This window comes from Vanessa atalanta, chromosome 26, assembly GCF_905147765.1.
Source record: "Vanessa atalanta chromosome 26, ilVanAtal1.2, whole genome shotgun sequence".
In the NCBI taxonomy this organism is placed as follows: domain Eukaryota; kingdom Metazoa; phylum Arthropoda; class Insecta; order Lepidoptera; family Nymphalidae; genus Vanessa; species Vanessa atalanta.
Genome location: NC_061896.1, coordinates 5,819,268 through 5,833,015, shown reverse-complemented (window position 1 = coordinate 5,833,015; position 13,748 = coordinate 5,819,268). Strand labels below are relative to the sequence as shown.

The following is a 13,748-nucleotide window of genomic DNA, read 5'->3' as shown; positions in this document are numbered from 1 at the left end:
TGTTCTTTTTTTAAAATAAAACTTCTTTTGAACGCAGCGATTTCAAGGTTGAATTTAAGTGTAGAAATACATGAATTTGCTTTACACGAGTTAGCAACTTCTCCCCATTCGAACTGGAATACAAAAATACATGGTTTGCGATCAGTGGGTGGTATCTATACAGACGGTACCACCCACTCATCACATATAAATTAACTTAATATTTTAATGAACAAATAAATTCTCGAACGATATAGACCCTTATTATAGTTTCACAATACTCGGCTTTGAATCACGCTCATACTTTTTGGTATCACAAAATGATTTTTCGTAACCACGACACGTGCCTCTGTCCAAGATAAAATTAATCAATAATTCGGCCAAACATAATATACTCGGGACTGCTGTATTTCATAGTGAGACTAATTTGTATTTATAATTCATCTCGTGCTCGGCGGTGAAGGAAAACATCGTGAGGAAACCTGCATGTGTCTAATTTCAACGAAATTCTGCCACATGTGTATTCCACCAACCCGCATTGGAGCAGCGTGTTGGAATTTGCTCCAAACCTTCTCCTCCGCCGAGCACGACATGAATTATAAACACAAATTAAGCACATGAAAATTCAGTGGTACTTGCCTGGGTTTGAACCCGAAATGATCGGTTAAGATGCACGCGTTCTACCCACTGGGCCCGGATACATATCACCCCTAACTAAAGTATTCCTTCCAATCCAATTTTAATATTAATATATAATTAATATTTTCTATATACTTTAATAAAATCTTGAATTCACAGATAGCCCTAAATGTAAGTCAGATAAAATAGCGACGATACGAGCAGGCCGCGGAGAAACTTTGGAAATCGACTGTGACCTTGACGCTAACCCTCGGGTAGGTATATGTACAATTAAATAATTCTTATTATTTGCTTGACCCAAATAAGTATAGTTATCAATATAATAGGTCAATTTTTGTAATCTGTGTTCATCGGTCATCTGTACTAATATTGTAAATGTGATATTAACTCTATCTGTCTGTTGCTTTTTCGTGGCAATATAACACAATTGCAAGACAGTTAACATACGGATTTAGTTTCAATGTCGTCCTTCTGGAAGCGGACACGTTATATTTTTCTTAAACAAAGATATATTTTTGCTTTTAAGTTTGTATTCAAAATAAAATTTATTTTTATTACCGATCAATGTATTTCGTGTGTTTTCCAACCAACGAAACATTGGCGAGATAATCTTAGCTCTATTGGTACAATTCAAAGCAATCGCGATAATTGAATTGAGTTCTTAAAATAGGCAATATTTGTCACCAAATATTTCTGTAATGAATATCTACAGACAGAGGTATTTAGAGAGTAAAAGCCTTATCTACTGTCAAAAATATTCAGTCTCAAATTAAACGCCTGTAAACAATGAAATCATTTTTGAAAATCTATGCCAATGAAATCTAGGTTTATATGGGCTAAAGATGTCGATAAAAATTGTCTCAATGTCGATAGATAATTTTTGGGGACTTAGAAACCATATTAATAGTTTAAAACCAGGGATGCATCGATACGCCTTTTTGCCGATACGATACCGATACCGATACTCTTAGAGAAATATCGGCGATACCGATTCCGATACCGATACACTTATCGAAATTAAATAAAGGTAAAATAAATGTAACTAGAGATGTTGATTGATTGTTTTTATTTAAAAAAAATATATTAAAATAAAACGTTAGACTTGGAAAGTGAATATTGGTAATTAAGCTCAGTAATTAAGGTTCAGTATTAAGAGTTAGTAGCTAAAAAACCATTAATCAAATTTTTGTTTAAAAAACAAAGTATTATCTCGTTTGCAACGAAAATGACAAAATAAGAGGCGCGTTTACATTACTTTTTAAAACATGTAATTTGAACAGTATCGTTGTATCGGCCAGAAAAATATCGCCGATACTGATATATCGGAAAACCTGCTGCATCGCTGATATATCGGTGACGGTATCGGATGCATCCCTTTTTTTTTTTTTGTTTAACGAGGAGGAAATGCATTTACGCATGCCGCCCGGTCGGGGGACCGGGACGGGTATGTGGGACTCAACCGGGAACTAATGCCCCGTGCCAGGGCACGCTAGTGCTAATGCCCTGTCCTACCCACTAAAACCATCCTCGGGTTTCCACCATGCCGCCGAGTGGTGAGGCCACGGGATCGCCAAGGGCATGCAACCACGACCCCACTAGCGGCAGCCGCCGTAAGGCGGCTGAATATTCATGGAAAGCGCGCCTAGTGCGCGCCTTCCCCCTCATCCTCCACGCGGAAATGTGGCGAACTCCCCCGAGTCCGCCACTGGAGGCTGGGCGTCAACGAAGCTGACGCCCTGCGGCGGATAAGATGGTAGGCTCCGCCGCAAACCGCCGGTGTAAAACACCTGGGAGGCTCGAGTAGCGAGCCCTCCCACTCCCTCCTAGCCAACGAGGCCACTCACATGGTCCACCCTGACGCCGATCAGGGACGTACCAGGAGCAGCCCCGCGGCATCCCTCCCGCCAGTCTTAGCCGTGGCCGACGAGCAAGCTCAAGCCGGCCCCGTTGCCCAGGGTACACCACGAGGAGGTGACTGACATGTACCCCATCGGATGCATCCCTATTTAAAACAATGTTTTCTTTTTTTTTTAAATAATGGTTACCATTAGATTAGGAATTACTAATATTATTAAATTCAAAAACTCATATGTATCATTTCATATGTTAAAAATGTTTAACCTTTTTTTTCATTGTACCAGGAACCTATAACATACAAATGGTGGTTTAACAGTACGAGTCATACGAAGCATGAGCTTAATGCGTTCAGCGCACAACAACTAGGCAGCCTTGGTGAGCCATTACACAAATAACCTGTGATCTAAATAAGTACATCTAATTTACCTAAAGTTGCCGAGAAGATTAGAATAGCATAGAGTTGTTACAACCTCCAAGATAAATTAATTATTTTTATTTAATCTCGAGCAATGACATATTATGAGCAGTATTTAATTTTATAAATAAATAATTAATTTCTAATATATAATGAAATATGTCTAACGCGTTATTTTAAACATTTATTGTTCAGGACTAAGACCACATATTATCGGAGTGTACGGGAATGTTTAAGGAACTCACATGGAACAAACAGATGTACACATGTATATATTACATATATGTATCACTACGCTAATAAGAATAGGAATTAATTCTTTATTCTTTTAATGCTTAATGTTAAATATTTATTAATTTAACATTGATTAATAAAAAAAATACGCATTTTCTTTAAATAAGATTTATACATTTTACTTTGAGTTAATATTTCCTTCCTGGAATTTAATATTAGATTTAACATACAATATTAATAATGATAGCTATATTTATCACACAACAATGACTTTAGGTTGTAAAAAATATATACAAGCAAATTATATATATATATTTTTTTTTTTATAAAATAACAAAATTAATTTCAGCAACAAATAAACTTTAAATATAAGCTTAAAGCTATATATTTTAGATATAAAATTGTTATATACGTCAAGGTTATCCTTTGTTAAAGCGTGATATTCATCATTGTTTTTTAAAGTCCACTTCATTAGAATTTATTGTGATTAATACTTTAAAATAATCTAGTATCGCGTGTGGTCGAAATTCGCCCATTTTAGTTCATAAAGCTATGTCATAATACCTAATTTTAATATAAATTTTATTTAATTACCTTCACAATAATTACTTTACATGTTTGTCTTGACGACAGATAACGACCCGCGAAATAAAGGACATGAAAACTAGTTATAAACTTTCAAATCATTTAATTTAGATCCCTTTAGTTCTATTTCAATATATTTTTATATAGGCAGCAAATGGGCATCCTGGTGGTAAGTGGCTACCACCGCTCATAGACATTGGCACTAAAATATATATTAACCATCCTTTACATCATTAATGCCCTACCAACCTTGGAACTAACACATTATGTACCGTGTGCCTTTAGTTACACCGGCTCACTCATCCTTCAAACCGAAACACAATAACACTGACCTGCTTACATTAACAGCCTGTAAATATCCCACTGTTGCTGGGATAAGGCCTCTCCCTTTGAAGAGAAGGTTTGGAGCATATTCCACCACGCTGATCCAATGCGGGTTGGTGGAATACACATATTTCTTCACGATGTTTTCCTTCACCGCCGAGCACGAGATGAATTATAAAAATTAAGCACATGAAAATTCAGTGGTGCTTGCCTGGGTTTGAACCCAAAATCACCGGTTAAGATGCACGCGTTCTAACCACTGGACCATCTCGGCTCTCTCTGACATGATTGACTAACTGACCTGCTTGAATCTATAAAATTAAGAGAAATGTAAAATGTAAATAATTATTTTAAGGTTGTAGCAACTCCATGTAATTATTACAACATCTTTCCATCAAGACTTATTACCTTTCTTAAAAAATAGCACAATGTATAAAAACGCACATCTATAACAATGTGAATGTTTAGGTAGATACGTGTACATGGTTAACACTTCGACTGACTACGGATGGGTGCAATGTGCCGGGATGAACTCAGTTGGTCGACAGGCAACGACTTGCTTGTTCCACATCGTACCAGCAGGTTTGTATGGGTTTATATAAATGTATAAACTTTCAACAACACAGTAGTCAAGTTAATTTACTGTTAGAATCGCGAAGAATATTTTATTTCATATCGTAAATAGTTTAAATATTTATGGCTTTAACTATAGTGTCGTACAAGAGGCGATTAGTTAAACAATGTTATATTATCAAGGCCACAGATCCTGAGGTTCTTGGTTCAAATCCCATGGAGGGCGGAAAAAATTATGGGTTCTGTCTGCCGAAAAGTTCTTAGTAACAGCTCGGAGTCCTCAAGCTAGAAATATATAGACTCCTGTGCCGTGGTACGCACGTAAAGCCGTTGGTCTTGCACCTGAACTTAATCTGTTGTGTCGGATTTACCGTCCTGTCGAATTACGAAAGTGAGGGGATAAAGAGTGTACCTGAGTTTGCGGACACACTTGTACACTATTATATGTCCTGTGTAGGCTGGTTTCCTTCGATTGTCAGATCAATTAGAACAGAACAATATAAATACTTTTTCAACTAACCACCCGCAACAGCATAAGTGAGGACGACACTTGTCACAATGAGTCCTTTTTTATTTGGATTGCATCTTACTCAACTTTATATTTATCTTATATGTGCGTTGTCATAGATACATAAAAAAAACTTCGAGCAGGTCTACGACAGACCCGATCGAAACCTTTCCACAATTATAGATCGTTATAAAATTATTTTTGAGTCGACAATATAAATCCGTATCGTATTTGACGTTTACAGGTGGTCACCACCGCCCATAGACAATGGCATTGTAAGAAATATTAACCATTCCTTACATCACCAATGCGCCACCAACCTTAGGAACTAAGATGTTATGTCCCTTGTGCCTGTATTTACACTGACTCACTCACCCTTCAAACCGGAACACAACAATACTAAGAGTACTGCTGTTTGGCGGTAGAATATCTGATGAGTGGGCGGTACCTACCAGGACGGGCTTGCTAAAAGCCCTACCACCAAGTAAATTATAAAAATATGAATACATGATAAAACGTATTTGTTTAGTATTTTTTTTTTTAATTTTTCAGATTTTCACGTAGTCATATTTAATGTACTGCTATAAATAATAAATACATTTTCGTTGTAGAAAAACCTTCTCCAGTAAAGAACTGTGCCATAAGTAACGTAACGCACGAATCTTTGCTACTCATTTGCGAGGCTGGACATGATGGCGGACTGAAGCAAGATTTTCTACTGCAGGTAAACGATTTGCAAATAAAATATACAGAATATATCTATAACTACTTGCCCAAGGTCTTAAGTGTTGGTGTTATAGTTGCTAGTCCTACCCCTAGAGTATTTCGATAATATTTGACAATTTATTATTGACACAAGAACAATTTTTAGGTCAATACCGTTCGTTCTTAAACTTTTGATTTGAGCCGTAGTATCCGGGAACAGCCAACAAATATGACAATTTTAATTCCTAAATTCCTGCTACCGAATACTGAAATTAACTAAATTAAACAAGAAACTTTTATTTTTTTGTTTTACGAAACGTCTAATTAGGGGTGTAACTTTGTATTCCTTTATCTAATTCGAAATGAATTTATAAAACCTCCCGCTGAGTTTATTTGGAGACTTAGTAGCCTTTGATGTATAATACGCTTTATACCTTGTCAGTAAAAAAATATTTAAAAAAAAAATTAACCCTCATCAGGTATTTGACATGGTGACAGGCTCTCTGTTACGCAACATGAGCAGCGAAGAACCACAATTTGCGGTTTGGGGTCTTTCCAGCGATGTAGACATGACCGTACGAGCGTACAATGGAAAGGGGCCCAGTGAGCCCTTTACCCTTTCATCGAGCTTGTTGAAACACCCACAGCGACAAACGGGTTAATATTTTAAAAATTTATTTGTTTTTCTATAATAATTGTTTATTGGCCGTTGGTTTAGTAACTAAATTATAAGGCTGCAGATGCCGCGATTTTGGGTTGAAACACAGGATTGGGCCGATAAAATTTCTGGACAAACAACTCGACTGGAGTTTTTATGAAATTTGCACTTGCACTAAGTTAAGAAGTAGTTAGTTATTTCTTTCCAAATTTTTATAACAATTATGGAACTGTCAAAGATTTTTCTAGATTCTAGATTATTCCATGTTCCAGTTTTTATCAAATATGCAAAGTTACGGGCTTGTGATAATATTTAGGTTTTAGAGGAGAACATCAGGAACGACTACTTTACGCGATATTCGAGGCACGGGTGCGTACTTTTTATCGACCTGACCTTGTGTTTGAACACAGAACCTCGGTACTTGCGGCCTTGTCTAACCACTAGACCAACTAGTCACTTATCGCCTTAAAAGAATAGACCATAATTTATGAAAATATTATAGAATACTCCATAGAACTAATTATGGCGGTCTTGAGTTTAATTAGCCAATCAATAGAGAGATTTTAATCTAAAGTGTTGCAGTAATGGTCTAATAAAATAAAATAACATACACAGTCAAGATGAAATTAAAAGATTTCGCAACAACAAATTAAATCTTACAAAATTATTTTATACTGGTAACATTTTATTTTAGCTACGTTACCGGTTCGCGTGGAATTAACTACAATTTTAGTCACGGTCCTGTGCACCGTAGCCGGCGTCGCAGCCCTCACAGCTGTGTCTGCTTTCGTCTTCTGCTGGAAATACTGCGCCAAAAATAACGGTAATTAAACTTGCATTTAATTCAGCTGATCCTCTCGACTTAAACCGCTGATATTATTCTTAGAAATACTTCTTTGAACTTCGCTATTTAATAAATCTTCTGTTCAAAATTATATATTACTGAACACAAGGTTATATAGATCATTAGTTTTCGCCGCGGCTTTGCTCGTGTGATAGTCGTTTTAGGTATACAAATTCACGTCAGTAATTTAACCGTGAAATCGTAACAGACAGAGTTACCTTTGCATTTATAATATTAGTATAGATATATTATTTTGTAGATGAAAATGAAAAGCAAAGACGAAAACAGGATTCAATACTGGATACACCGCTTACGGATTCGAAGGAATGTGAAAGTATTGATAGTCTGGGTGAGTAATATCCTTAATGGTGAAAAATATATTGAATTGTCATATTAGTATTGTAAATTAAGGGAAAGTAGGAGCTTGTTAAAGTTCCATTGCTGGGCTAAGGTCTCTTTTAGAGGAGATGGCTTGGGGATTATTTCAATTATTAAACATCACCAACTTCTGATGTCCAGGTTTTTTTTACTGATACAATAAAGGTTATATGAAACTGTATGGATAATCTTTAATAAAAATATTTTATATGATTTTATGTGCAAATCACATCTGACCAAAAAAATAATGTTGCCAACAGTGTTTTCTTAATTAAAATTAATATTTCCTAAAACAATGTCTCCATATTTTATATTATTTCGTAGTTTCCTGTACTATATTTGTATATGTATTCAATATATTTCAGATAAAAATCCAGATATAATACCAGTAGAAAGCAAAATAAGTGATAATTGTTCTACAAAATCATCCGCCACGGATTATAGCGCGATAAGACCCTTACTTTCAAAGACAGATACCGAAAATTTTGACATGAATTATGAACGCCAATACGAGCGTAATGAACCTTGCGGACAATACGTCCAAGTCCGTCCAATGGACTTCCGAGGACACCAATATCACGGCCTACACATGCCCAACATGGGCCCGAGTATACACAGCTTTAGACCAACGTTGGGCACAATGCCAAATGTTGGTAACGAGTGCCACACGCCGTGTGATAAAGTTTACGAAAACTGGTTAAAATATAAGAACTCTTTACCTTTAAACACGAGCGGTTTGGTAAGTATTTTTGTATGTATGTAAGACATAAATATGTATATACTGGTGATACATTCACAATAATATATATCTTGGTTATATATTATAAACTCGTACAAATATGCCGCCTTTAGACCATTTCCTCTGCCATAAAGTTGCCTGGAAGAACTGCGATAAGACTGCCGTTTGTAACGAAATATTTTATTTTATCTTGATGTGAATATAATGTGCATAAAAAAACATAATTAATAATTTAAAAAAAATAGTTAATAAATATATTTATTGGTTTCACATGCCGTATTTTTTTTTTAAATCATGAAGTCAAATGTTTACTATGAACACATTCTATGACATTTAAAAAAGTGTACACTTTTATAGGCTCATTCAAGATGCAGGCTTAATTCAAATTGTATAATTGTTTACTAAAAGATCCATCTTTTCAGCTACCAATGGAGCAATGTGTGCCACTAGAACCGTATCCACCAGCTTTTTACGGTTCCATCACCAGAAACCCCCTCTGTTCATGGCCGAAACCTGAACGGGAGCCCTTTAGATCGGAGTCTCGTTCACTCGCGACAAATAATCGCGGCGCTTCGCCCCCAGTACGGGTCAACGCTGACAGCAATAGCGCTTACTTCAGCAAGAACTTTCTAGAACGAAATACCGGTGAGTTGTTTTAAGAAACGTCTCGAAAATACCAAACATTTTAGACTTTTAACAAACTTTCCTCTCATCTCACGTGACTTTTGTCATTGGTGTACTACCCCTCCTTTCCTATGAATTTTCCTTCTACATTATTAAAAAAAACAAAGCTAATTCGAAATTAACAGAAGTTACTACACTTTTGCTATTGTATACAAACGTACAACTATATATATTTTATATATATTAATTATTACAATTGATTTAACATTACTTTATGAAAACATTTTCATTGAATTATTCTCAAACGATCTGAATATATTTAATATAAATAAAATAGCAATATAAGCTTTAATCCACACAGAATTTTTACAAGCTTCTAACTTACTTGTATGTTTGAGTGAAATCTGCCAACTCAATTTAGAAGCAGACATCTTTAAACGATTGAGCTGAAATTTTGTATACACGTTCAGTTCGGACGAGAATGCATGGTTAACTGTGTGACGTCAGTCTAAATCCAACATGGTGGCATATCCAAGATGGCGGACTAATTTTATTTTTAAAGCGATCCTTCATATGGTATCAAGATTATAGTTATGAGTATCGAGATTTACTTGTGTAGATTAACGAGTAATTTGATGTAAATAATGGTATCGATGAAAATTTTAAAACTTAAGTAAATATGAGTACTTAAATCTAGCGACAAGTTTTTATATCATATAAATTATGTCAAATGGGACATGACGTTAACATCATCAACATTCTCCTGCCCTTATCTCAATTTATTTGGGGTCGGCGCAGCATGTCTTCTTCCATACTTCCCTATCTGACATCATCACACACGTAACATTTCCAGCCATATCATCTTTCACACAATCCATCCATCTTTTCATTGGTCGTCCCCTTCCTCTATATTCATCCACGTTCATGCTCAAGACCTTTACAATATGTTTCTCATTCCTCCGCATAACATGCCCATACCATGATAGCCGCCTTCCACATAACTTCTCGGCTATCGGTGCCACTTTCAAACTTCCTCTTATGTACTCATTCTTTACTCTATCCATTCGCGTGACACCACACATTCCTCTCAACATTCTCATCCCCACTAAATGCAGTAACAGTAAAAATTTTAGTGTAAAAGTTTATTTTTTTCTTTTTAGCGCATTTAAATAAAAACTTGTTTTTACTTTGAATTTATTTTCACATATATAATCCTGCTAAATAATCGTAGAGCAACTTCAATTTCCTTCTTTGTATTTGAAACTACTTTTTAATCTGTTCGTTTAACAGGAAGCTGCACACAATTAAATATGAATCGACCGGCGATGAGGTCTGAAGTAAGCAACGTTAAGATTATAGTCAGTGATTCGGAATGCAGATGAGGTATAACTGACGACAGTCTAGAGACAAAGTTTTAAGGTATTAAAATTGACTTAGTGAAAGATTCGGCGTGATTTTTAGTGACTCGCGTGATGGGGCAAGTTCATTAATCGATAAATGTGTTCAAATTTAAGATTATTATTTTAAGATATGATAAATGATTTATTTATTATCTGTAAGTGAAACGGAATATTGTTTTTTTTTTTTTTTTAACAATTATTGTCACATGACAAAATTAAACGGCTTTTTAAGAATGTTTAAATGATGAACAATCTTTTGGTACCAATGATAAACTCGGTAGCTGTTTTTTAGTTCCTTGCAAGGAATTACTAAGATATTTATTTTCCCCTCCAAATCCCCCTAGGATTTGGGTAAAGCCAAAACGACCTTCACATCGCTATACACTTCATATACCATTGAACTATTAATACTAAGGTTGGCATACAAGCAAATGGCGTCAACTGATTGGTGGTGTATGGAATATTAACCACTCCTTACATCGCCAATGCGCCACCAATCTTGAGAACTAAGATGTTATGTCCCTCGTGCCTGTAGTTAAACTGTTAAACTGTTTAAACGAAACACAATACTAACAACTTTTGTTATATGATAAAATGTGATGATCAGACCTACCTAGACGGTATGCAATATGGCCCAACACTACCACTACTCATCACCTATTCTACCGACAAACAGGGTATCAGGAAGGGTAAGTAAGTCAGTGAACTACAGACACGAGGACCGTAACACCTTAGTTCTCAATATATATATCGGCGTATCTGTGGTGTGAATAGGTAGTTTTATATTCAAACGGAATGAAAAGTAACGGCGATCGGTCGATGACGTAACCAGGAGATGGCTACCTGGCTCACTTACCATTCAAACCGAAACACGGCCCTAATAAGTATTGCAGCTTGGCGGTGAAATATCTGATGATAATTTTTTTTTTTTTTTAATACAAGAAGCGATCTTTCTCCTTATCTCCAGAGGATGTAATAAAAAAATGTTCAATACTTTATAAGTATCTTTTTTCAAAACTTTATTATCATGTGACATTAATGTTGAATAATACTGATACATAACTTTTTTTTTTTTAATTTATTTTTTCCGCCCTAAATTATTGAGACTGATTTAAAATATTAATTAAATTAATATCGAATTTCCAAAGTTGGGACTAAAGTGTGTAATTAAAAGTAAATTTTTAAACTATCAATGTTGCAATGTATATAAATTATAATGTAAATACCTCAGATTATAAAAGAGAGATGGAGCGCGAACATTATAGTGAAGCAATAAAGTCGAATACAAAATCAAAAGCGAATACAGATTCTCGTATTACGAAAACGACATGTATTTTTGTTAATAACACCAAACATTACCGGGTGAAGTTAGAGATGTTTAAATACTTTAATTTTTATTAAGAAAAAATAAATGTTGCCATATAGAAATTAAGATTGAATGTTAGAATTATATAAAATCAAGAGAAATTTGTTCTGTTATAACTATATATCAAACATGTTTAGTTTATTCTAATAAAAGATTTGAATTTTGTCATATTTGTTTAATTTTTGATATCCAAAAAAATATTTATTCCTATAATTTATTTATTGATTTGTCGTTCTTAGGGGGAGGGAAATCGGCCATCTGGTGGAAGAAATATTAATATATTATTGTATTTTTTATTCGTTTTTATGATAACATCGGACAAACAGACACACAAACAAACTTAAAGAGTTAGTGATTTTCAAATCAAAGATTTACACTCGAATCTTTATTTGTATATTTGATGAGTTTGTTGGGGAAATATTGACGCCGTCGGAAGTGGAGTGTTGTTGGAACTGAAGTGTAGTGGTTTACCAGCTGTCAAATTGTTTTAATCGTAATTGTTTGTTATCACGAAATTAATAGTTGTTCAATTGACATATAATATTTGAAATAGACCACTTGACAACTAACTGAATCAAATCATATCTATAATTTGATATAAGCGCGCACTTAAAGTAAATTCAATTTCGTTTATCACCGAACAAAAACATTGGAGCTTTAAGAATTTTAAACCATTCCTTACATCGCCAATTCGCCACCAACCTTGGGAACCAAGTTGTCCCTTGTGCCTTGCTGAGTCACCCTTCAAACCGGAACACATCAATACTAATACAGTTTGCAAATATCTGATGAGTGGGCGGTATTTGCTCAGACGGGGTTTCACAAAGTCCTAGCACCAAGTAATGTATGTAAAGAGCGTGTATGAATGTTTAGTTTCCAGTATAATATGATTGTCATTTCAAATCGCGAGCCTTGACGCGAGTTTGCCGACGCTACAATTAGCGGGGGGATTTCGCGTGTCTCAGTTCCACAAGGTAACATATGATCTCGCACTCGAGGAAATCTGTCTCGTTGCTTTAGTGGTATAGTTATTATTTCTTACAGCGCCAATGCGTAGGAACGGTGATGATCATCAGGTGGTCCATTTTCCACCAACCTATTACATGAAAAAATCCTAAAAAGTCCACTAAAACAACCCCATTGTCTGCCAATCTCGGACAGTTATTGTTATTTATTTCTTTGTTAACGCTCTTTCGCTCGAGAGTAACATTCAGCTCATTTTCGAAATACTTTGACCAATATTCGTCCCAATAGCGCGCGGTTATAACTTTTGTATTCGACGTGACATACATATGTTTTAAAAACCTTTTACGAGCTTCTGGTATTCTTTGAATGCTGTTTGCATTTCCATTGGTTCAGTACATGGCTAAATTCCATTCTATTTTTGTTCAAAGGACGAAAGAATTTAATATTAGATCCGTATTGATGTTTCACGGGAACGGCGTGACTGGTTACTTTCTGGTTTCATATATATTTAAATGTAATCACGTTCTTTGCTCTATGGTGCAGAGACAGAGAGTTTTATTGGAGAAAAAATATGTCATCTTGATTTCTACTCCAATGACAACGAAATGGCGGAAGGAATTCGTTTTATAATTTACTAGTTTACTGACGCGGCTTCGCATGCGTTTTAGGTTTTGGTTGTCAGGTATTAAGCATAAAAAGTAGCCTATGTCCTTGCTTGAAGTTCGAGTTAGCTTCAGACTTACTTGTCACATTGATATATATTGGACAATTTAAACAATATCGACCTCCGTGGTCGAGTATTGTGTACACCGGTTTTCATGGGTACGCCATTCCGTCCCGGGTTCGATTCCCGGTCGAGTCGAGGTAGAAAAAGTTCATTAGTTTTCTATATTGGTTTGGGTCTGGGTGTTTGTGGTACAGTCATTACTTCTGATTTTCCATAACACAAGTGCT

General features: G+C 35.3%; 1 protein-coding gene across 1 annotated transcript in view; it reads left to right on the top strand.

Annotated features, from left to right (window-relative positions):
• LOC125073965 (nephrin-like) overlaps positions 1 to 10,549 on the top strand; it is an 80,654-nt gene extending 70,105 nt beyond the window's left edge. The window contains exons 12-21 of the mRNA XM_047685096.1: positions 778 to 872; positions 2,760 to 2,850; positions 4,502 to 4,615; positions 5,726 to 5,838; positions 6,299 to 6,476; positions 7,172 to 7,300; positions 7,581 to 7,670; positions 8,065 to 8,438; positions 8,861 to 9,083; positions 10,353 to 10,549. Coding sequence (XP_047541052.1) covers positions 778 to 872; positions 2,760 to 2,850; positions 4,502 to 4,615; positions 5,726 to 5,838; positions 6,299 to 6,476; positions 7,172 to 7,300; positions 7,581 to 7,670; positions 8,065 to 8,438; positions 8,861 to 9,083; positions 10,353 to 10,444 — 1,499 coding nt within the window. The 3' untranslated portion in view covers positions 10,445 to 10,549. The remainder of the gene's footprint in view (positions 1 to 777; positions 873 to 2,759; positions 2,851 to 4,501; positions 4,616 to 5,725; positions 5,839 to 6,298; positions 6,477 to 7,171; positions 7,301 to 7,580; positions 7,671 to 8,064; positions 8,439 to 8,860; positions 9,084 to 10,352) is intronic.
• The last annotated feature ends 3,199 nt before the right edge of the window (positions 10,550 to 13,748 follow it).